General features: G+C 53.4%; 1 protein-coding gene and 1 long non-coding RNA gene across 8 annotated transcripts in view; one reads left to right on the top strand and one right to left on the bottom strand.

Annotated features, from left to right (window-relative positions):
* Gse1 (Gse1 coiled-coil protein) overlaps window positions 1–23,453 on the bottom strand; it is a 355,080-nt gene that overhangs the window by 86,970 nt on the left and 244,657 nt on the right. For 4 of the 7 annotated variants that reach the window (XM_087594691.1, XM_087594694.1, XM_087594696.1 and 1 more), the window contains exon 1: window positions 4,557–6,046. The exons of the other annotated variants lie outside the window; for them this stretch is intronic. In XM_087594691.1, coding sequence (XP_087450817.1) covers window positions 4,557–4,593 — 37 coding nt within the window. In that variant the 5' untranslated portion in view covers window positions 4,594–6,046. Of the gene's footprint in view, window positions 1–4,556; window positions 6,047–23,453 lie in introns of those variants that run through there. 7 annotated transcript variants of the gene reach the window in all.
* LOC147999489 (uncharacterized) lies at window positions 4,467–7,420 on the top strand. The gene is made up of 3 exons (XR_015644213.1): window positions 4,467–4,559; window positions 4,802–4,875; window positions 5,790–7,420. It is a non-coding gene; the product is annotated as an uncharacterized LOC147999489 (long non-coding RNA).

The following is a 23,453-nucleotide window of genomic DNA, read 5'->3' as shown; positions in this document are numbered from 1 at the left end:
CCTCCAGGCAGAACCCAGTGCCCTCCAGACATTTGCTTGCACAGCAGGAAGAGTGAAGAAGAAGTCAGAGGAAGGGGCAGATCGATTCCCACCCATGGCATTGCAGAGACACCGAAGCCAGAGGGAACCCTAATGACCATCTATCTCACTGAGCAGCGGTGAGAGCCAGACCAGGCCCTAGTGAGAGGGCCTGACCTCATCCAGAGGGGCCGAGTCACAGCTGAGACAAAAGGGCCCCTGGCTTTCCCAGTCTTCACAGATCCAAATGTGGTAGTCCCTCCCCAGTTCTCAGGGGTGTCTGAGATTAATTAGTGACCGCCCTGAAAATGCTAGCTGTGAGCCCGGTGCAGTCCCCACTGTGTCTGAGCTGTAAGTAAGAAGGTCTCTCTGTCACTGCAAAAATGGACAAACCTTCTTCGCAGACTTAGCCTGGCCCAAGAGCAGGTCTCCAGTGTTTCCTTAGGATCTCACGGGCGAGGGTGTAACTGGCAAGGGAGGCCTGTATACACACCCCCCCCCCCAAGACGTGCTGGGCACAGTCCACATCTAGCCTTGTACGCAGGCTAGAACACTCCAGAGAGCAATCTTTGGAAACCTCCATCCTTCCACTACCCCGACTTTATGCAGAGTAAGCTAGGGTTGGCTCAGAAAGGCATCGGGTCAGCCCGGTCACCTATCTCTGAATGACTCACTATGACCTCAGGGGGCAGCTTTGGGCACAGAAGATGTCCCAACAGAGATAAGGCTAAGTACCGCCACTAGCCATGGCCCTCTCAGGACCCAGTCCCTTGATGGCAGGTCTCAGAGCATCCTTCCTGGCTAAGGACAGGGAATCCAGGGGGAGGTGGGGTCACCAAGAGTTCAGCTAGAGGCCAGGGCAGGGTCAGCCAACAGTCAGGAACAAGATAAGGGGCCCCAGGAGGGCGCCACTGCCAATACCAGCCGCCATCCCTCCCTGACCGGTCAACAAATATTTATTAAGCAGAGACTCTGGAGCCAGACTGCCTGGGGTCAGGGGTCAGGGCCCAGCTGAGCCTTTTGCTGCTCCTTTTGCTGCTCCAGTGACCTCAGCTTCCCTGGTGCCTCAGTTTCCTCTGCTGTCAAGTGGGGCAAGCACAGCCTGACCACCCAGCGCCGTCCGTCAAATTAGCAAGTCTGGCGTGGAACAAGCCGTATGTGAAGTGGCCACAGCCTCTTCCTTATTTTATTATCCTTTTTATTTTTACGACTGTCGTTATTGGTCTGGCAGGAGGCCAAGCAAAAAGGAGACACTCAGTCTACGCCTGCACGGATCACAAAGTCCTGTGGAGTTCAGGGACGGGGGTATCCAGTAAGTCGTGCACGCAGAGGAAAGCTAGATAGGGGACCCCAGAGAAAGGATACCATCTGTCACCGGCAGGAAGATGGAGGGCACAGGATCCTGTGCCCGCAGCCTGCACCTTCCTCTCTCTGCATGGGAAGCTGATTGACCCTCTAGCCAGTGAATCGCTTATCACTATAAAGTCAGCCAGACCAGCCCAAAGCACCAAGTTCAAGTCCCTGACCTGCCACTAAGTTCTATGAGTTTCTGCAAAAGGTTTCATCCTTGTTACAGTGTTCCATTAAGCTATATATTTCTAATATACTTTACCCCTTGATAGTTACCCCTGAGTGAGTAGACATTAACTCTACACCCTAACACCTAAGGGGTGGGATGGAGGAAAGTGCACAGGAAGTTTGAGGCTAGCCTGGGTCACACAGCAAGTTTCGGGTCAGCCCAGGCTACATGAGACTCTCAAACACAAAACAAACCACACTTCATCCCCAAAATCTTCTCCCTCATAGGCTCCTCAAACCAAAGTCGGACAATTAGTGGAGCAGGATATCTTAGGCCTGGTCAGTTAGCCTGGGCTCCATGACTACTGCAGAAGCTATGTGGTCAGAGAACCTTCAGGGACTCCATGAGAGTGCAGGCGTACTTCATGCCAACAGAGCCTTAATACTGTAGGACTCTGAATCTTAGGAACACAGCACTGCACTGTGGTTCCAAGTCACAGAGGGGAAAACTGAGGACTTCCAGGAACTTTCCTTACCTGCCAAAGTTCAGGCTGGGAACAGGCAGAATTGGACTTCAAACCTGTTGTCCAGTGTGGCAAGAGAAGACAGAATCTAGGGCCAACCCAACTGTGGCCACCCTCCCTGTCCCCCACAGTAGCTGGTGGGTAGGTTCTGGACCCTGCCTCCTGGTGATCTGCTATAGCCACCTTGATGGGACCAGATCTTGAGGGCAGAATCCAGGGCTCAGAGGCTTGGGATAGAACCTAGAACTCAAGTGTCCAGGTCCGTAGGGGCCAAGGCTCTGGCTCTCAACTAAAGCTAACTGACCACAGCCAACCAGACACGTACTGTTCTCAGGCCTGGAAATCCCCTCTTGAAGTGGCTGACAGCTGATCCCAGACCTGACACTTCCAGAATGGCAATGGCTGAGTCTCTTGGGCAGATTGGTCAGCAGGGTGACATATCAGTCCCCACCCCATGGGGTGTGTGGGAGAGTCCCCAAACCATCTACAGCTCAGGGTGCATCTGAGCTCCAATCCTACCCTAAACTCACAGGGTGGAAACCCTGGCAGAGACCTTCAAAAAATAAAACTTCAGTAAGAGAAAACCCTTCATCCAGTGGCTAATTTATCTGAGCCCTCCTCCCTGGGGAGGAGAGCCAAGCCCTCCCCTCCCTGAAGGATCAGGAAAAGCAGGATTCACCTTGCTGACAACAGCCTGCCTAGGGCCTAATCCCAGCCAAGGCTGATTCTTTTAATTGCTTTGAACTTCCCAGTCTGACACTTCCTCCTTCTCCTTCTGAGACTCCTTGCGTAAATAAAGAGTCGGTCACCTGACAAGCTAATATACCAGACGGCCCTTGGATGGCAGGTGGAGTGGGGTGCTCTTTTGAGCCGCCCAGTACTTACAGAGATTCCTCTCACAACACTAGCTAGCTCCAAGGCCCCAGAGAGGCGCTGCAAATACAAAAAGAAAGTACTCTATTTGCTCTCCTCAGCAAGCTAACGGGATACACCGGCGGAATCAATCTGTGGCACAGCTGGGAAGGGGCTGCCACAAACACCTTCCCATGGGGAGAGGTGGCTGAGCAGCATAGGACACCTGCCTCCTGCTGAGATGACCCTGTTGGAAGCTGGGGATTCCTGGCTCTAATTTTAGTTAGACCTCTGGAAGGAAGTACCGAAGTGAACAGAGGAACGGGAGAGTCCAGCTAGAGGTTTGACAATTGCTATTTCAGGTCCCAGAGGAGAGGGAGACACGTGAGTGGCTGAGAGATAATCTTCCAATAAAAACAGCCCGGGGCCAGGCCCTGTGGCACACACCTTTTATCCCAGCACTTTGGTGGACGTGAGGCTGAGGCAGGGGAATCTATGAGTTCCAGGCCAGCTAGCGTTGTATCGGGAGACCCTGTCTCAACATAAACAACTGTAAGGGCTGGACACCCCAGGAACAGAACAGGCTTGTCATCGGACACAGAAGCATCCACAAAGGAAAACCCAGGGCCACCTACAACCGTCCTGCAGGCGAAATTGCCTCCATTACCCCTTCTTCCTTGTGACCCTTCGTCTCTGCTATATTAACTCAGTTACAACGTGTGCCCTAGGTTAGGACGACGAAGGCCAGCTCCCTGCAGCTTAGTCCTGCCCAGGCTAGTTCTTGGCCCACATCTCCTTCTGTGGACTCCAGGGCGGTAGGAACCTGGCAAGAGTCACAGGATCCATACAGCACACAAGGAAAGAAAAAGGCAATGTTAACCCAACATCCAGCCACGTGCACGTTTCCTAGCAAAACTATTCACAAATTATCTGCAGAAAACAGCAGACCATGTCATGCACGAGGGCCACCCCTCTGCTTCTTTAGCACCCCAACATTTCTGCACCCCACAGACGCCTCAACTTCAATAGAAACTATGTGTCAGGGCTCAGAGAAAGAATAAAAACCCAGCACATTCTTAGAAGAAGCGGCCACACGCAGCCCAGCCCTCCCGACCTGAGGTCACGTGCAGTCGGACCCCGGGGTACCCGAGGGGGAAGCCACGGGGAGGGCCGGGTTCCCACGCCCGCCTGCTCGCTCCGAGCTCTCTAGCTTCCCTCGCGCCCGCGCGCAAGCATCTTAAGGGTGGAGGGGCTCCCCAGCTCTCCCGCGGTGGCCCCCGAAACTGAAAGTTGCAGGGCAGAGGCTGTCAGCGCGCACCGAGGCGCAGGAAACAGGAAGCCCAGCGCACTGCGGCCGCGGCCCCTCCGGGCCTCGCACAACAAAACCTTCCAGGGAATCGGGAGAGGGGGCAGTGGGGCCGGGCCCCCCCGGTCGCCGCCCGCGGGAAAGTAACTTCACACCCGCGCGATCGCGCCCGGGGCGCAGCGCCGCCGGCTCCGCGCAGACAAAAGGAGCGAGACGCGCACGGGGCCGGGCGCCCCACGCGGCAGCGCGCACTGAGCGGGCAGCCGAGCAGCGCGCCCCTGTGCGCCCCTACGCGCCCTGGTCTTGGGACCCGAGGACCTGGCGCACGACTTGCTTACCTGGTAAGTAATAGAGAGGCGGCTTCAGTCCGAACATGGCTCAGGTTAGAATTCCATAGTGGCCAGAGAGGGACGAAGAAGGAAATGAGGAAAAAGAAAAAAATCAAGCCCAGCAATGAAACAAAACCAGCGTCCAAGCCACGGCGCTCAAAAATGTCCAAAACAATAAAATAAAGGCAGAAGAGCGATCCCCGGAGCGCCGTGGGTAGAAACCAGTTTGTGTTTTTTCCTTTTCCTTCTCCAAGATGATCAAAGGCTGCCTTTCCGTCCAGCGCCCGGGCAGGTTCGGCCACCTCGGCCAGAGCAGATCCACAGTGAGGTAATTGACCAAGGAAGGGCCGGAGCCTCCACGGCGGCCCGGCGTCTTCGCCGCGTGTGTATTTTCTGCCTTTTGGACTTGAGATGCAAATTAAAAAAAAAAAAAAAGGAGGGGGAGCTGGCGGAGGGAAGAGGGCGGGAGAGCAGAAGAGGAGAGAGAAAAATAAAGGGGGGCGGTGAGGGTGATGAAATTGGGGGGTTAAGGTCTTTAGGGATTACTCATTGGAAAGAAAAAGAGACAGGAGAGAGAGAGAGAGGAAAGGGGAGAGAAAAAAAGCACCCCCTAAGACGTGCGAACAGCAATCTCGCCTCCATTCAGCCATTTGAATGTCAAGGGCGAGGGTCAAGAGACCTGTTTCCAACAGGGTTTCACGTTCAGAACCAGAAGGGAAAAGGAAGGGGGGCGGCGGGAGGGGGCATCTGGTTGCCAAGGAGAAATCGGCTTTGTTTTCGTTTCCCCTTAGCTACTGGGTGAGGAGGGGCGGGGTGCGGAGAGGAGGAGGGGGGCGCTCAGCAGGGGTGCTGGGGGTGGAGAAAATTAATACCCAAACAGCCAAGAAGTACCGAGGGGGCAGATTTCGCCTCGTCAATGGGAGAGGCGGCGGCGACAAACAAGTCTTGGGCTAGGGACACTCGCTGGTGAGGGCAGGCTCCCCTCCCCCCCTCACTACCAGCATCCCCCCCCTTTTTGGTTATCTCCCCGCCCGGCGTCCCACCACTGACTCAGACGGAGGGGGTGGGGAGGAGGGAGAGGAGGAGGAGGAACTCGCGGGGGCGCAGCCGGCAGGAGCAGGAGAGCGGGAGGCGAGAGCGCGCGGCGGTGGAGAGCCCCTCGATCAATTTTCATGCAAGAATCATTATCGGTAAATTGGAAAGCTGGCTGCCTGACAGCAGATTTGTCTCCCCTAATGAAAGCGAAAGGGAAGGGGCGCAGCGGCGGGCGGCTCCTTCCGTCTGCGCCGCGTCCTCCCGGAGCTCCCGGCTGAGCGCCGCGGTGAAGAGAGTCCCACTTGCGACCTGCCCGTGTGCTGCCTCAGAGCCTTACGGACCAGACCCGGTGCCCAGGGCTCCAGGCGGATGCTCCCGCTTCCGACTGCACGGTGATCCCCTCTGCCCGGGAGCCGGCCGTTTGCAAACAGTGGGCGGCTGCGGGCGCCGCCAGGCCCCCCTCTGGCTGCCCAACTCTGCGCTCTGGCCGCTGGCCCGCCCTCGCTCCTCCCCACCCACGTCTGACAGCTGCGGGAGCCCGGAGCACGACCTTCCCCCCCGCGACCGTGCCCCGGGGAGGCCGGGGCCGCCCTTTGTGCAGCCCGCAGCGGGCTGCAGAGACCGCGCCCGGGAGAGCTAGGGCCAGTGGTTGGCCTCTCTCTTTCCTTTCCTCCCCCCCACGCCCTACCCCTTAAAAATCCCTGTTGCAAGTGTAATCAAATGCTTGATACCATCTCCCACACTCTCCTGCACCCGGGCATTATCAGATCCGGGAAGGCATGCTTCCAGGCAAACAGACCTAATAAATGCTATTACTGGGACTCTGCAAGCCCCGGCTGCACCATAGTAACGAGAGCCGGGCTAATTTGGTTTAAGCAAACGACCGACTGCACTGAGCGTTAGTGTGGCGCCTGTATCTCCCCTCCCCAGCCGCTGCGCGTTCACACCAGCTCAAGAAGGCCCCAAGTGATAATTCCCCAAATCGAAGGGGAAAAAACCCTGCCGCCAAACCACATCCTGTGCGCTCATTGTCCAGCCCAGCGATTTTAAAGAGACAGCATCCATTTACCCACACACCAGCCCCTACTACTAAACACACGCTGCAAAACAAGTATCGAGATGCGACCGTTTGTTTTTCAAGCCCTTTTACAGAAGCTCACCCCACTCCCGTGGCGCGACTACCTGGGGTTGGGACTACGTGACACTAATGGTCTCCTTTTGACCCCAGATCATCAAGTCCTAGTCCGCAGGTACGCACAGTAGATACCACGGCCGCCCCTAGCTAGGGTTGCTGCTACGGCTCTCTAACCTTCTCACCCATCAGGGGTCCACAACCAGTGGCCTTGAGATCCGAATAAACTCGGTGAATTCAGGTAACTCGCAGAATAAGCCCCCCCCCAGGGGGAGGGGAAGAGCTCTGGAGGGCACTTTGAGGGAGGTGGGGGCCCAGCCTTCTTATCCTTGTTGCACCCCCTCTGCGGCAGACCAGACGCGCGCGGCCCCGGGGAGGGCGCCTGGGCCCCAAGTTGCAGGAAGGGGCCGCTGCCGGCCTCTAGCCACTTTGCTATGCGCGACCCTAGAGGTCGCGCCAGACCCTAGGCTGCCGCCCTTTGTTTCCGGGGCTGCCTGTGAGGCGAGGACACACAGGCCCGGACTGGAGGGTCTAAGGTCATTGCATCCATCACCTGCCTGCATTCTTCCTGGTGGGCTAGATGAAAGAAGAGGGACCAGGGTCTTCACACATTCCCCCCCACCCCCGCGCCCCGTGCCCCGCCCCCTCACAAGCACTGGTTGTACTTAGGGGAAAAGAATAAAAACTATTTTTAAAAGACCCTAAACTATCAGTTTGTGTTGTCACTCTTTTATTGGTTTTTAATTCCCCGGGATTACGGGAACAACAGTAGTAATTAATACGAAACCTTCCTCCACTGTATATGCTAATGGCAGGAGCCATAAAAATTAATTTGCAAACATGTCATTACACAATAGCTATACAGGCAATAAACCTGTAATTATGGGCCAATCACAGGCAGGGTACAGAGGGAGGATGCTCCCCCAATAGGCTGGGCACCCCTCCTTCCTTCCCCTGCTTAAGTAGGGGAAATCATCCTGAAAAGAGCCATCCTTGAAGCCACCTGTAGAGAAAGCTGCCTGGACTGGATTCCAAACTACCTTGCTTCTGTGCCAGCCACTCCGGGACTATTGGGGACCTATACTGAGGCAGGGGAGGCCTTGGCCTGGCTTGTGAAGAGGCCACCAGTGGGAAGAACAGGCAGAAAGGACCCCATTATGATGGGCCAGCTCCACTTAACCATCCCTCTATCGTTGAGCCTCCCTCCTAATAAGAAGAGCCTCTCTCCTAATAAGAATCCCAATGCCTGCATCCAATTATCGGGGACCGTGCAGGCCAAGCCCTAATTGCTCAGAGCCACACCCTGGGGAAGGAGGCTAGCTATGTGATGTTAGTGATAGCTTTGGTCCTTCGCCCTGCGTGGGTCTGGAGGCTCAGAGTACTGTAGTAACACGTCCTGGTGATTGGGACCTCCGAAGGGTGGAACACTCCATTCTACTGAGGGAGAGTGGTCACCCCACAGTCCCCCCAGAAACCTGTCGCCCAAACATCTGAGAACACAAAGCACTCCCACCCCCCAACCCCCAGCAGCCGGCTCAGTGCTGGCTCTCCCTGAATGGTTGAGTTGTTTTGCCTAATGTGGCTGAACAGGGTAGCTGGCTGCACTTTCTCTTTCCCACTGGCCCCTGTGGCTTTGCTGTGGTGGGTGGACCCCATCACTACAGCCGTTCATATCCCAGTGGGGAGCCAGCCCTTCCCCAGGCATGTCTGTGGCCTCCTTCATATTGGGACATGCGCCCAGCGCTGTCACCACAGACCATGTGGACTCACCAGTACTGGCTGTGGATATCTGTATTAGGCTGTTGCCTTTCTATGTTTTACCCCAGAGAAAGGGGGTCATTACCTCTTTCCTCCCCCAGAGCATGATGAGCCAGTAAGTACCCCCTCCCCTCCATGTGTGGAAGGGTTGACGAAGAAGCAGCAGCAATTAGGAGGTTTTTCTGGACCACCCAGAAACCAGCCTCCCTCTGGGCCTTTAGGGAGACTGGGATACCACAGGGCATCTTTCCTTTTACCTCCAGAGAGACAGACCACAATGAAAGCCACCCAAGGTTAGAGGGGAGAGGGGCTGACAACACCTATTCGTCCAACAGGAAAGAAGGTAAGGGGTTCAGGCTTCCCTCTGGAGATGCATGAAGCCAGGAGGTCTCTTCTCTGACGATGCTGTCCGCCATGCTGGCTACCCCTTCAGCACAGAGGGGCTCCCACACTCCCTCCATCAGGGCCACCCTTGCCAGGGCTCAGACATAGCCCAGCCAGTGCCAGACAGCTGAACGCAGTAAAAATAGTCCCGTACACGTGCTAAGGCAGGCGGTTCTCTGTCAGCTGTACCAGTCGCCTATCATGTGCCACCCCCTAGGCCGAGCAGCCAGCTCGCCTTCCACAAGGAAGTCTCATGCCAAAGACCCCAGAAAAGAGTGGAAGTCTCGTGCCAAGGCTGCATGGCTCCTGGGACATGCTGGATCCTCCAGATGCCTGCCTGTCCCTCTGGCCGGGCAGTGAGGCAGCAGGTACTTCCTAGGTGCGCGCAGTGTGGGCCAGGTGCTACTGTGAACATTCTTCCTAGATGACCCAGGGAATCCTTTGGAGCATCTCCATCACCCTTCCCACTTACGTTCCCCAAGTGAGGCACGGGGAAGCTGAGTACCGTCTCTAAGGGCTCAGAACCTATGGACGCCAGAACCTAGGGTTTGAGCTCTGGAGGCCTATTTCTAAGCCCCAAGTACCCTATCTCCTGATCTGGAAATTGGGGTGGATCCAATTGGGTCCCCTGGGCCAGGCAGGCAACTTGCCTTCCTGAGGAGGTGCATGAAAGGAAGCCTCATGCCAGAAATGAGTGGAACCTGCTATGCCAGGAGTGGGCAGGAGTGCTTCCAGCACCTAAGCAGCCCAGGGCCGCCACAAACATCTGGGACTACTCCCATGACTATATAACGATGGTGACACCATCAGCAGTGACAGGCGGGTCTCAGTGTGTTTAGCTCTGTCCTTCTGGTTTTCAATGGCTTTGTAAGCATTTGGGGGACTTGCCTACCTACTCCCACCAAACAGATATGTTGTCTCAGAACTCTGTTTGCTTGATGCTCAGGCCCAGTGCTGTGAGGTCAACTGCCCAAGGGCACAAAGGAAGCAGCCACACCCATTTCTTCCTCCGGCTCAGGTCCTTAGGTGACAAGACAAACCCCTGAGATAACCAAGGCCCAGATTGTGAGAGAAAGGCCTGTGCTCACAGGGACTGTGACATCTGTGTGCCTGGACTGGCTTCCTTCTCTGTGTGAGGTTTCTACTCCTTGTGCCCTGGTTGGGTGTTTTACCCATCTTGGGGTCTCACAAGGATTCTAGAGTCCAAGCTCTGGGCTGCCCTGCATGGTTGGTTGAATGGTGGTCTCCCAAAGATGTGGTCTGGTATGTAGGCCTGTGACCTGGTTCTGAAGAAGAGGCTGGGCAGGTATGAAGAAGGGTGGGGCCCATGCTGAGTACTGGGAGGCCCATGGAGGGGCCAGGTGAGGAGGGACGAGTGTGATGCTATCCCTTGGAAAGCTTAAGCCTGAGGACAAAAGGGCTACAGCCTGGCCACAGACAGCAACACTGGAAAAGGAGAGGAGCTCGGCTGTGCTGCCCTCAATCCTGCGCTCCAGACGCAGAGGCAGAAAGGTCCCTGCAATTGAGGCCAGTCTAGTCTGGGTCATAGAAAGTTCCAGATCTTTTGGGGCTACATTTTGAGACTCTACCAAACACACACATACCCACATACACATGCACGTGTACACACAGATACACCACACACATACACATACCACACACACTACATACACACCATATACACATACACCACACACACACACACACACACACACACACACATACCCTACAGACATACACACCACACACCCACACACACCACACAGACATATACATACGTACATACCACATAGACATACATACATACACACCACACAAACATACACATACACACATATACATATGCCACATAATACAAACATACACACACATACCACACAGACATACGTACATACCACATGGACATACATACACACACACACCATATATACACATATACCACACAAACATACACATACACACACATACATACACCACAAAATACACACACACATATACCACACAGACATATACATATACACACACCACACAGACATACACACACACCACACCGACATATTCATATATACACACCACATACACACATACACACACATATACATATACACACACCACATACACACACACACACATACACACACACCACACAGACATATACACACACCACACACACACACACACACACACACACACACACACACACACACAGTGAATACAAAAAGGAGAGAAAAGATTGCCTAAGGAGTGACTGAGCACCAAGCCATTGAGAGCAGCAGCCCCAGACACTGGAGAGGCTGAAGTGCCTCCTGTAGCCTACAGAGCTGACAGGGCCTGTGACACTTTGACCTGACTTCTAGCCGCTGGACTGTCAGAAAGTCTCTGGCTTCTCAGAGGTCACTGGGTCTGTGTGATTCATTATGAGGCTCCAGCTGGAGCCTCATCTCTCTGCTCACCTCTGTCACAGTGGCTTGCTTCTGGCCAGCAAATCCCAAGAGTTCAGGTCAGCTTCTATCAGATCTTGGGCAATGAATATCAGGGGTCCCACAGCAGCCTGGCACCCAGAAACCAACAGCCCCTGGGGACGTGGGGCTTACTAGTGTCATGGCCAACCTTCCTGGTTTTAAACAGTGACACACATCGTCCCTGGATTTTAGGAACAGGCATGGCCCAGGGCCATCACCCTCAGAGGCAGCCAGCCTTCCGGAAGCTTCACCTGTGAGTACAGGCTTTGGCCCCGAAAGGTTCCACAAGGCCCAGGGCAGTAGTGACACTAAGAAAGAGAATCCCTGGTGACCCACATCCTTTCCTCCCAACTCACCTGAGTTCTGGGACCCAGTTTTATGCAGGGGAACAAGATGTAAAGCCTCACTTGCCACATCAGGGCCTGGCGAGGAGAGATGCCCAACTGAACCTATGTTTACTCATTCTGACGGTTCATGGCCTCAGACCCAGTACTGAAGACAACACCCGAATTCAGCTCCTCCACAGTATCCAGGGGCCCTTGCCCTGCCCCCTCCCAGCTGTCCCCCCCCCCCCTCTCTCCCTCTCCCGCTCCCTCTCTCTCTCTCTCTCTCTCTCACACACACACACACACACACACACACACACACACACACACACACGCTTGCTGTCAGGTAACAAGTGTCACCCCAACCCCCCATGAGACCTTTGTGATGAGCCCCACAGTGTCTCTGGCATAGCCCAGCAGTCTCCTTTGCTCCTCTTGGAGCTCCAGGTCACATACTTCTAAGAAGACAGACACAGCATCCCAGCAAAGAAAACCTGCCCTTCCTCATTCTTCCCATTTCTCCCGTGAGGCGCTGAGGCCAGAGAAGTCAAACAGCCCTAAGTCACACAGCTCAGAAAAGGAAACCCACAGATTAGACCCCAGATAGACCTACAGGCTCAGGGAGAGAGCCTCTTCCTCTCCCAGAGGCTTATTTGAATTATTAAGTCCTTATTTATATGTAGACGTGCCGTGCGTGCCGTGGTATGTGTGGGAGGTCAGAGTACAGCTTGCTAGAGTTGGCTCCCTCCTTCTACAGAGCTGGTTCTGGGGATGATCTAACTCGGGTCATCTGAACTGGCGGCAAGCACCTTTGCCCGCTGAGCCACCTTGCCCGCCCTGCTTGAGTTTAACTGACTGAACTATTTACCTTTTACAGTGCTGGGTCAGACCCCTTGGCTCTGCAGGTTAGACTGTTCAGGCCTCGACTTTCTCCTTGCTCTTGGAATCAGTAAGACTTTCCCCCAAAAAACTTCTTGAGACAGGGTTTCACCTTATATCTTGGGCTAGCCTTGAACCCCAGATCCTCCTGCCTAGGCCTCCATGGTGGCTACTACATTAGGTAAAATCTTGTTATTGTTGTTTTGACACAGGGTCTTACTCTGTACTCGTAGCTGGTCTTGAACACTCTGATTTGGTTTCTCAAGATAGGTAGGGCCTCTTAGGGTAGTCTCTGGCTCGATAGTTTGTTCCTTCTGCCTTGACCTCTCTCAGATGCTAGGATGACAGGTGTGTGCCTTACCAGGTTTATGAAATACTACGATGGCATCCTGCCTTTGTGTATGCTAACAAGTACTCTAGCAACTGAGCCATGCCCCAGCTCCCTTTTAAAGCCTGTTAAAAAAAAAAACAAGAAAACAAACCAACCAACCAACCAACCAACCAAACAAACAAACAAAAACAGGTGGTGGCTTACACCTTTAATCCCAGCACTCAGGAGGCAGTAGGTGGATCTCTGAGGCCAGCCTGGTCTACAGATGAAGATCCAGGACAGCCAAGGCCACAACAGAGAAACCCTGCCTTCAAAACAAAATAAACAAAACAAAAAACAAACAAGAAGAGGAGGGAGAGGAAAAGGATGAGGAGGAGGAGGAGGAGGAGGAGGAGAAAAAGAAGAGGAGGAGGTGTCCGAGAGGAGAGGAGGAGGGAGAGGAAGAGGAGGAGGAGAAAAAGAGGAAGAGGGAGAGGAGGAGGAGGAGAAAAAGAAGAGGAGGAGGGAGAGGAAGAGGAAGGAGAAGAAGAGGAGGAGAAAAAGAGGAGGAGGGAGAGGAGGAGGGAGAGAAAGAGGACAAGGAGGAGAAAAAGGAGAGGAGGAGTAGGAGGGAGAGGAAGAGGAGGAGAAAAAGAAGAGGAGGAGGGACAGGAAGAGGAGGAGAGGGACAGGAAGAGGAGGAGAGGGACAAAGAGAGGGGGGGGGAGGGGAAAGAAGGAGAAGAGGAAGAAGAGGAGGAGGAGGAGGAGGAGGAGTAAAACGAGGGCCTGAGGACACAGCTCAGTGGTACTTACACAAGGCCCTGCATTCAATTCCCAGTACTGTACAATAAACAAACAATCAGCCAACCCCAAAAGAATCCCACAGGAGGAAAACCATTGCATCTAGGAAGGGTGTATACTGTTCTAATCCCGACCCTGGGGAGCTAGGTCTAACCTCTGGCCCAGACCTACACTTGAACAGGCTTGAAACAGCCATGTTTTGAGGAAGTCTCTAAAAGACTGGCCAAAGGGCTTATTTCCGGTCAAGCACCGAGGGGTCTGGCCAACTAGAGGGCTTATCTTTGAAACTTGCCTCTGGCTGTCTCACGTCTCGGACACCATGGTCACACCTGGACCCCACAGCTCTGGTCAGGTAAGTCTTACTTCAACATGGCCTGGAAAGGAACTATGCAAAGTGCCAAAATGGTCCCCTGAAGAGGGGACAGACAGATGGACACAGCCTCCTCTGTCCTGGCTTATTGTTCTTTTGCTCTGCCTTCTACCCAAGCCAAACTAGTGGGCTTTTTTCTCCCTTGAGGACCCCTGTCTGCTACCAGTCTGTAGGCCACTCAATGGGAAGAGGCCTGTCACACACTGAAGCCTACAAGTGACAGTTGCCATCCAGAGCTTCCTGTCAGCCCCAGGCCTTCTGCTCATGTAACCCTCTGGTCTGTGAGGCATGGCTCCTACAGGGTGGCTGTAACTAGTCCCTCCTTCTCATAATGCTGGAGGGGAATAGAAAACCACACAGCTCCTCTACTCCTTGAGACTGAGGCCAATCAGTTACCATGTCCTTCCTTCTCTACCTCGTCAGTGACCACAGAGCCTGTGCGTCCTTAACTGGCCCTCCTGGTGCCTGAACTGATCCAAGTGTCCTGGATACATCCCAGGCCTGGATGTCCTATGGGACAGTCCCTGCACCATGCATTGGGCACTATAGGGCTTTTAGGTGGGAAGCAATAGCCTCCATTGTGACAGTCAAAATGTCCCCTGGTATAGCCACCTTGGGGAACACAGTGGAAAGTTGAGAATCACTTCCTCAGACCCAGAGTGGAACTGGAGTCACCTGAGGCCTGGTGCACCTCCAGTCACTCACGGGTCTCAGGAAGCATTTGCCCTCCTCTGACCCCTGGAGGTACCAAGCTGGGCTCAGTTCTCCAGCATTACTGATTTTTTTCCCCATGTGGCTACATGGATGGCTCCTGGTGGGTAGGGAACATCACAGGAGGAGGCCAGCTTCTGAGTACTCTGTGCTCCTAGATACCAGGAGACGCAGGATCTATGCCTGTTACTGGACCATGTGACTCGCACTGACCAGAAAAAGAGGTAGAGCCAACTGGGCTCCAACTCTGGTCTGGACATTTGTTTTTAGCTGTTGGTCTGAGTGCTAAGCCCGTGTATACCCAGGGCTCCTGGGCAGACCATCCCAGGATTGCCTCTGTTCTAGCTTTCTACTAGGAATAGGACATCAGGTGTAGGGCACAGACAGACAGACAGAAGCCTGGGTAGAGGAAAGGAACCCAGGTTCCAGCACCCTTCTGCCGCATCCCTACAACTGTGGCTCTGGCCTTCTGGGACCACTTCCGACTCTTCTGTAGGTCACTTCGACCAAATGATCAGAGGGCCTTCCAGTCTGGCGAGTCCGTGCTTCTCCGGAAACACAGACATGCCATCTGCGTATTCTGACATTTAAGAGACAGACAGAAGAAAAGGCTGCCCCCTCACCCCTGTGTAGCTCCATTCTCCTTTGCTTGTAGGTCTGAGAGTGGGTTTCCTCACTCCCTGCACTGTGGCCCGCACTGCTGTTTGGGATGGCCGCTTCCCTGCACCTCGGCCCTGCCTTGTACACTAAAGGTGTTCTAAAGCAGAAGCAGAAAGAAAGCCAGTCACTGAGCAAACCCTGAACCCAGGACTACACAGGCAGGCCTTGTCTAGACAGCAGTGTGGCAGGTAAGCTGAAAAGTTAGCCCAGCTAATACAGCCTAGTATGCATGAAGCCCTGGGTTCCATTTCTAGGACATAAACAGCCTGTGAAGGCCCATACCTGAAATGCCAGTACTTGGGAGCTGGAGGCAGGAGGATCAGGATTCAGGGTCATCCTTGGCTACCTACTGAGTTCAAGGCCAGCCTGCAGAAGGCCCGTTGTGAGGGAAAAAAAATCCATGGTGTTGGGGCGGACACCTGTAATTCTGGCACTCGAGGCTTGTCAGCAGGGTTACTGCACTTTGAGACCATCTTTGACTACACCGTGAGTCCTAGGCTACCCTTAATGAGATCCCGTCTCAAGCAGACTCAAACAAGATAATAAAGAGTATGTAACTTAAAAAGAAATAATAATAATAATAATAATAATAATAATAATAATAATAATAAAAGAAAGGCCCAATGTCCAGAGTTTTGAATTGCTCTTTTTGTTCATTTGGTTGGTTGGTTCTTTTTTTTTTTTTTTTTTTTCCCCGGAGCTGGGGACAGAACCCAGGGCCTTGTGGTTGCTAGGCAAGTGCTCTATCACTGAGCTAAATCCCCAACCCGGTTGGTTGGTTCTTTAATTCCTCGGGGGGGGGGGGTGTTACAGGGATGGCTCAGCAGCTAAGAGAGTTCAAACTGCTCTTCTGGAGGACCTGAGCTCAGTTCCTAGCACCCAGGGTGGGTAGCTCCCAATTGTGTATAACTCCAGTTCCAAGGGATCTGACGCTCTTTTGGTCTCTGAGGATTCTGTACTCCGGCACACATATTCACCTTACACAGATACACACGTTTGTCTGTCTGTCTGTCTGTCTGTCTGTCTGTCTGTCTGTCTGTCTGTTTCTTTGAGACAGGGGCTCACTGTATAGCCCTGGCTGTTCTGAAACTCACTCTGTAGACCAGGCTGGCCTTGAGCTCACGGAGATCCACTGCTCTCTGTCACAGAGTGCTGGGTTTAAAAGCATGAAACTCATGCCTGGCTGGATATAAGGTTTTAAAACAGTAATTGCAAAATCTAGCCGGGCGGTAGTGGCACATGCCTTTAATCCCAGCCTCACTCTACATAGTGAATTCCAAGACAGCCAGGGCTACACAGAGAAACCCGGTCTCAGAAAACCTAAATAAATAAATCTCTTGGAAAAATAAATCCTTAAATGGCACTCAAGGCTGACCTCTAGCCTTACATACACATGTATATACACACACACACACCAAAGTTCCTCAACTAGAGGCTGGTGAGATGGCTCGTGCTTGAATAAAGTCACTTGTTACCAAACCTGATAACCTGAGTTCCCTCCCCAGGCCCCACATGGTGAAAGGAGAGAACCAAGTTTTCCTCTGAGGCACACACACACACACACACACACACACACACACACACACACACACACGGTGTCCCACATCTACCCTCCCCCAGACAATAAATAAAAAATTAAAGGTAATTTTATAAAACTCCCTCAAATTCACCAGCCTACACGTGGTCAAACGACCTGGCTCTAAAACCAAGAGTCACACAACATCATCTGTTGTTAGAAGCAGATCTATGAGCTCTCTGAGGGGCCAGGGTGATGAGCCCCACGGGTCGCCCAAGGCAGCCATCGGAGAGGGGGAGGTAGCTGACAAGACTGCAGCTCATCCCTCCCGTGTGTGATACTTCTGTACACAGACAAGACATAATGGAGGCCTGGAAATGGCCTCCACCACAGAGAAAATCAGCCCTGACACTGCAGCAGAAAGCCTTATCCTTCGGGCCAAAGTGAGCCCCCCCTGCCGCTATAATTTCAGCTTTCAGGCTTTATTAGGCCTCGTGGCCTCTCGCTCAAAGCCTCTGCCAGGGACTGTTTCCGTGGGGGCAATTTTGGTGCCTGCAATTAGCTGAACGGGCATGTTTGTCCCCGCTAAAGCACTCAATTGCAGGTATAATTAGGTTTCTTCACCCCTGAAATCTGCAGAGAGTGCCCGCCTCGACTAACTGCACCCACAATTAAGTGCTTACGGCATGTGGCTGGAGCCGGGGAACGCGCACGTGGCTAATAGCGGGGACAGCGGGCAAGTTTGCAAAAAAAAACAAAAAAAAACAAAAACAAAAAAACAAAAAAAAACAAGACACTGCCACAGAAATCCAGCCTTTTTTGCATTTGTTGTTCAAACTGCTCTGTCCAGCTGGGAATAATGCGGAAAGACAAACACGCCAATTAGGCGAGGTTGGTGCAGAAATGAACCAGGCCCTCCTCATTAAGCCACTTACAGGAGTGGGCAGGGCTTCGTGGGGATTCAGGAAGAGTTGGGAGCTGGGCCCCCATCCCCTGGGTCTTGATGAGCGCCCAGGTGGTTGTGGGGCCGTCATGCAGTTCAAGATGGGGCGGGGGAAGGGAGGGCTGCTCCTGGCTACTTCAGTGAAAGGGCATAGGAGACTTGGAGACTAGAAAAGAGCTCGTGGGAGATGGGAAATCACAGGCCCCAAGGGCGAGGACATTATGCTAGGAAAGGAAGTGACATTGTTATCTTCCACCCTGTCCTGAGAATGAAGGCGGGGGGCTAACACCTGGCTAACCTTACAGCTTCCAGGCTTGGATGAGCTTCCTTGAGAACAGGTATGCTCTTCCTGCACATACCTGCCATTGTTACCTCCCAGGTTCAGAAGACAGTGACAGTCAAACCAAGCCATCTACCCGCCCCACACATGGTTTCCAAGACACCTACAGCCATGACATGGCTCTGGCTGCGCCGTCAGCTGCAGACAGGTTTTTAAAAGGAAAGGGCATGGGCCAGAGAGGAGGCAAAACTCTTCTGGGAGATGAGAGGCTGCTAGGGTTGTGAGTGACTTCTGTACACCCTGCTTCTAGACTCCCACCCCGTTGCCAACAACCACACACATCTACCACAGGTGGCCTTTCTGTGCCTCAGTTTCCCCTCGGCACTGAGTAGAAAAGTGTGGAAGTTTCAAGGTCCCTGATGTCACAGGAAGCTCCAACCATACCTGGTGGCTCACCCATGGTAGGTGACCCAGGGGGAGGGACAGATGTCTTTGGGCTGAAAGGTGCCACAAGCCCTACTATGCACTGGCCCTATCTATAGGGAGCAGCTGCGATTCTCCCACAGGCCCTGCTGTGCTGGCCTCTGGCTGAGCCCAGAAGTGGTGCTGCCTGGCCTGCCTGGTGCTTAGTTAGGCCTTAGAGTCTGTGTCACCTGGTTCGCTGCACCCCGCTGGCCGTTACTGTGTCTGTCTTTGAAACCCAAAGCCCAAGCCCGAGGCCCAGAACAGAGCAGGTGGTCAAGAAATGACAGTCTGGACTAGGGACCCCGGGCTCAGTAAATGCACCTGGGGCAGGCTGTGAGGTAATCCAGAAAGATTGTTCGTGACCTCTGACCCAGGGCCTGGGACTGCCAGAGAGAGGGCTGAGGGTCCCGCCCACTTCTCCTTTCACTTGTCAATCAGCCTGGCCTTATCAGCAGAGTCCCACCCTTGCTGCCCTGGGTGACAGTGGCTTTGCTTTCTTATCCTTGTCTCTGGGAAGCTTGATAAGAAGGCAACCTTTACCCCCCCTTTCCCTCCCCCTCCCTGGCATACAGGCTCCTGCAGTTCTATGACCCCATGGCCTAGCCAAGGAGAAGAAATGCCAAAGTCAGGCTTGCTCCTGGACTCCCTGAGGCTCCAGTGGACAGGTGCCCACAGGGCCTGTTCTGGCAAGTGCAGCCCTAGCTTGGAACTTGCTTGGTCTCTATCTTGCCACCATGACACTAAACCAGGTTGGTCAGAGAAACAGGCAGGCCTCGTTCAGAGGTGCCCCAGTCTGGCCTGACCTCCCTGCCTGAGGTTCTGTGGGATAGGTCTTGTCACCGTGCACGCAACCGTGGCCTCCAATAGGAAAGCTACAAAGAAAAATGAATAAATAAAAGACTGGAGTTTCGGGGTTGGGGATTTAGCTCAGTGGTAGAGCGCTTGCCTAGCAAGTGCAAGGCCCTGGGTTCGGTCCCCAGCTCCGAAAAAAAAAAAAAAAAAAAAAAGACTGGAGTTTCTTCTAGCCTGCTGCACAGGGGAACTGTGAAGACGCCATGCTCAGTGAAACAAGTCAAACACAGAGACAGACTTGTAGGGTGCATATGCTGGTTCATGCCTGTAAAACAACATTTCACAAACAATGGTCACAGGTTCAAGGCCAGCCTGGGCTACACAAGAGAGATCTTGTCTCAAAAAAAAAAAAAAAAAAAAAAAGAAAAAAACCTAAAACAAGGGCTGAGCTGTAGCTCTGTTGGTAGAGTGCATGCCCAGGGGCTCAGCCACTCCTTGGGATCTAGCTAGCACCTTTCCTGAAGTGTTAAACTCCCTACGATGGCCCCAAGGTAAGCTGGGAGGACAGAAAGACTTCCTCAATTACAGCCTTGGCCCTGTCTCTTATCTAGAACCTCTCATAATCTGCTAAACTGCCCCTCTAAAGTCTATGACACCAGATCCCAGCTCTAACACTTTTAGTGACCCATGTTGTCAAAGGAGCTGATCATTACCTCAAGTCTGTCTCCCTGAGTCTCTTGAACCTGGGAAGAACCATCATCACAGGGTCCAGAGCTGTGAGGAACACAAAGCCAGGGTGCGAACTATATTACAAGGCATGTGTGTGCCTTGAATCAGAAGCTAAAGTCTCCAGAGGGCAAGTTAGACACCACCTACCGCTGGCTGTTGACTCCCTGGACTCTCTAGCCCCAGCCCATGTCACCACGCTATTGCTGGAATACCTCATTCAACTGGAATCATTGTCTGAAACCCAAGTTCTAGTCCATGGTGGGGCTTTTCAAGCCCCCCTACCCTAGCCCCCACAATCCTTTTCCTGTCCTAGGCTCAGCACCTGGTCCCTCCCTGAACCTATTGTCTTGGGACTCGGGGTCATCCGGTCTATCTTAGGAGAGAGGACAGAGAGCCCCCCCCCCCCTATTTCCTCAGACTTTGGTCAAATAAACATAACTACACAAAAGACATTCAGACTCGGCCAGGAGCCATGAGATGTAGGGGAGGCTACAGGGGCTGGCTGGGGGCCAAGGTCACAGAGCATTGTCTGAGAGGCCACGGGAGCCATCCCCGGGCTCTGAAACGTAGAGCCAGTCCAAATTGGTCCATTAGCAGAGGCCATGCTGGGGCACCTGCCAACTGATGAGGCCCCTTAGAAAGGCACTTTCCTTGCTCCCCTCCCCCACCGCACACGTACATGATGCCCCTTGTGCACATTCCTCCACAGAAGTGAAGGCCTACCCCAGGTGAGGACTAACTGCTGCCCAATAAGGCTGTCCTTGTGCCTTTCACCCCGGTTCGCAGCTACCACCACCATGGGCTCTCCCAGTTCAGCATTCTTGGTTGTGACCATGAATATCATCACACTGGCAGACAGAGTTGTCTTCCCATGACTGTTCCCCAGGATAGGCCACAGAAGCATGGCCACTATTCTCAGGGTCCGAGTTCTGTATCTCTCTGAACCCTCTCAGGTACCCACGGAAGCTAACGATGGTCTGGCTTGCTCCTGGTCTGAGTACTGATTCTTCTACCATGGCTTCCTGGGACCTCTTTCCCAACAGTCACCCACTCTGAGGTCCTCCATGAGGGCCAGACCCAGGCATGCTGAGTAGACAAACACAGAGACAGCCCACATAGTTACCCTAGGAGCATGAGGTGAGCATGTCTAGCCAGTGGCAACTTGGGTTCCGCCAGGCATGGAGGGAGGAGATGCCCTACAGGTTAGAGAAAGCTCTGTGACCCAGGGTAAGCCTTTGGGCTGAGGTAAAGCCTCAGGGAAGAGTAAGTACCTTATACCCAGAGTTAGGTCCTCCCCAACTCAGGACTCCACTGCCATTAGGTCCTTTCAAAGGAGGGAATCAGTCAGTCATGGGGGCAGATTCCTTTAATCCCAGAGTTTGGGAGGGAGAAGAAAGCAGATCTCTGTGAATTTGAGGCCAACTTTATCTACCCAGTGAGTTCCAGGACAGCAAAGGCCACACAGAGATCTTGCCTCAGAAGCAAAACAAAACTCTAGGAGGCTGTGGTATAATCTTTTTTTCTTCCTTTTTTTTCTTTTTTTTTTTTCGGAGCTGGAGACCAAACCCAGGGCCTTGCGCTTACTAGGCAAGCGCTCTACCACTGAGCTAAATCCCCAACCCTGGTATAATCTTTTAACACCAGAACTTGGTAAGTAGAGGCAGGTGGATCTCTGTGAGTTCAAGACCACTCTGGTCCACAAAGGAGTTTCAGAGAGCCATGGCTACAGAGAGAAACCCTGTCTCAAAAAAAAAAAAAAAAAAACCTCAAACAAACAACAAAACAGAAAAGGGAGTTACTCTGGGGCCGTGAAAACACACACACACACACACACACACACACACACACACACACACGTGAAAACACACACACACGTGAAAACACACACACACGTGAAAACACACACACACACACACACACACACACACACACACACACACACACACACACACACACACCACCTACACCCCCGTGCTGGATCTACCCCGACATGACATCCTGGCTGCTCTCAGAGGCTTCAGAAAGAAACTATCCAATTGAGTCTCAGATTTCACTGAGCACACCTGTGCCTGGGGTCCTCAGTGTAGGCTGTAGTCCTGGGTAGTGGGGGTGGGACAGCACACAGGGGTGGGCTCCCTGCCCATCACTGGGTGCCGGTAGGGTTTCTGCAAGGGCTTGACTTCCTCAGGGAAAAAGCTCAGAGGAAAAATGGCCCTCTCCACTGCTCTGGGCTCAGCTACAAATCCTCTTGCGATGGCCTCTTTCCGACATTCCCAAAGCCCCCTCCACCCCAGATGGCGCGAGCACTGGGCTCTGATAAGACAGCCTCTCTGGAGCAGATCCATTCGCGCCCTTGCTCCCGCGGCCTCCAGCTCTCATAATTCCTTTCTGATCTTACCCAGGGCACCCAGGCAGGCTGTGAGGCAGGCAGGATAATCCATTTTAGAAATTGATCAATATCGCTGGGAGCCTTTTAAACGGTTCCACGGGCTTCAAGGAGCCAGGGCAGATGGCTGAGCTGGAAATCAGGGAGCCAGGGGGGTGACGGGAGCGCTGGCTCTGCCAATGTGGGTTTCCAGACAGCCCTCTCCTTTCCAACTTTGAATGTGAGTTCTAATCAGGCCAGGGAGGATGAGTACCTGTAGGCAGGTTGTGCACCATGAAAAGGGCTGGGCCGAGAGGGTGGGCAGGCAGGTGTCTAGCTGACATATCTCAGATCAAAACAGCAGCTGGACATCCTACAAGAATGTCTCTAGCTCTGCTCCAAGGGACAGAGGTGTGCCTGCTCGTCAGCTGCCTGGCTCTGCTTTCCTCTCCAGCCTAAATATCCAGGTTCTAGATACCTTGTCCTGGCTCCACCCTTTGCCCAGCTCACAGCCCCTCACATATCTAACCACAAACAGCTCCTCTTCCCTGACCCTTATTGCATAGGAAGCCATGATTAGCAACACAGGAGCAGGAAGCCAAAGGGGCCAGCGACTCCTAGGTGATCTGGGGGTGCTAGCTGTCTCCAGGTAGCTGGGGTCACTTGGCTGCCGTAGTATTCCCATGAGGATACAGACCAGGGTGACCAGTGGGAAGGTAGGAATTCGGATTTAAGAGTGTGGCTTCCCCGGGGTGGGGGGAGGGCATAAAAAGGACCTAGCTTTTAAAATATAAGTACTATTCTTACAAAATGCGTCCCTGTGCTGACTGACGCCAAGGAAAACACAGCTGCTGACCACAGCTGGGCCAGTGAGGTCCCCACCTGTCCCAGCTGTGGGGCCTACCTGCTACCCAGCTGCCCTGGTGGCCCTCACCACACACAGTCCCTCTTTGCTTTGCAAAGACGGCCCCCTCCCCCTACTACTG

Source organism: Rattus norvegicus, chromosome 19 (genome assembly GCF_021556685.1).
Source record: "Rattus norvegicus strain SHRSP/BbbUtx chromosome 19, alternate assembly SHRSP_T2T, whole genome shotgun sequence".
NCBI lineage: Eukaryota > Metazoa > Chordata > Mammalia > Rodentia > Muridae > Rattus > Rattus norvegicus.
Note: the sequence above shows the minus strand (reverse complement) of the source record. Positions and strands in the feature narration are given on the sequence as shown.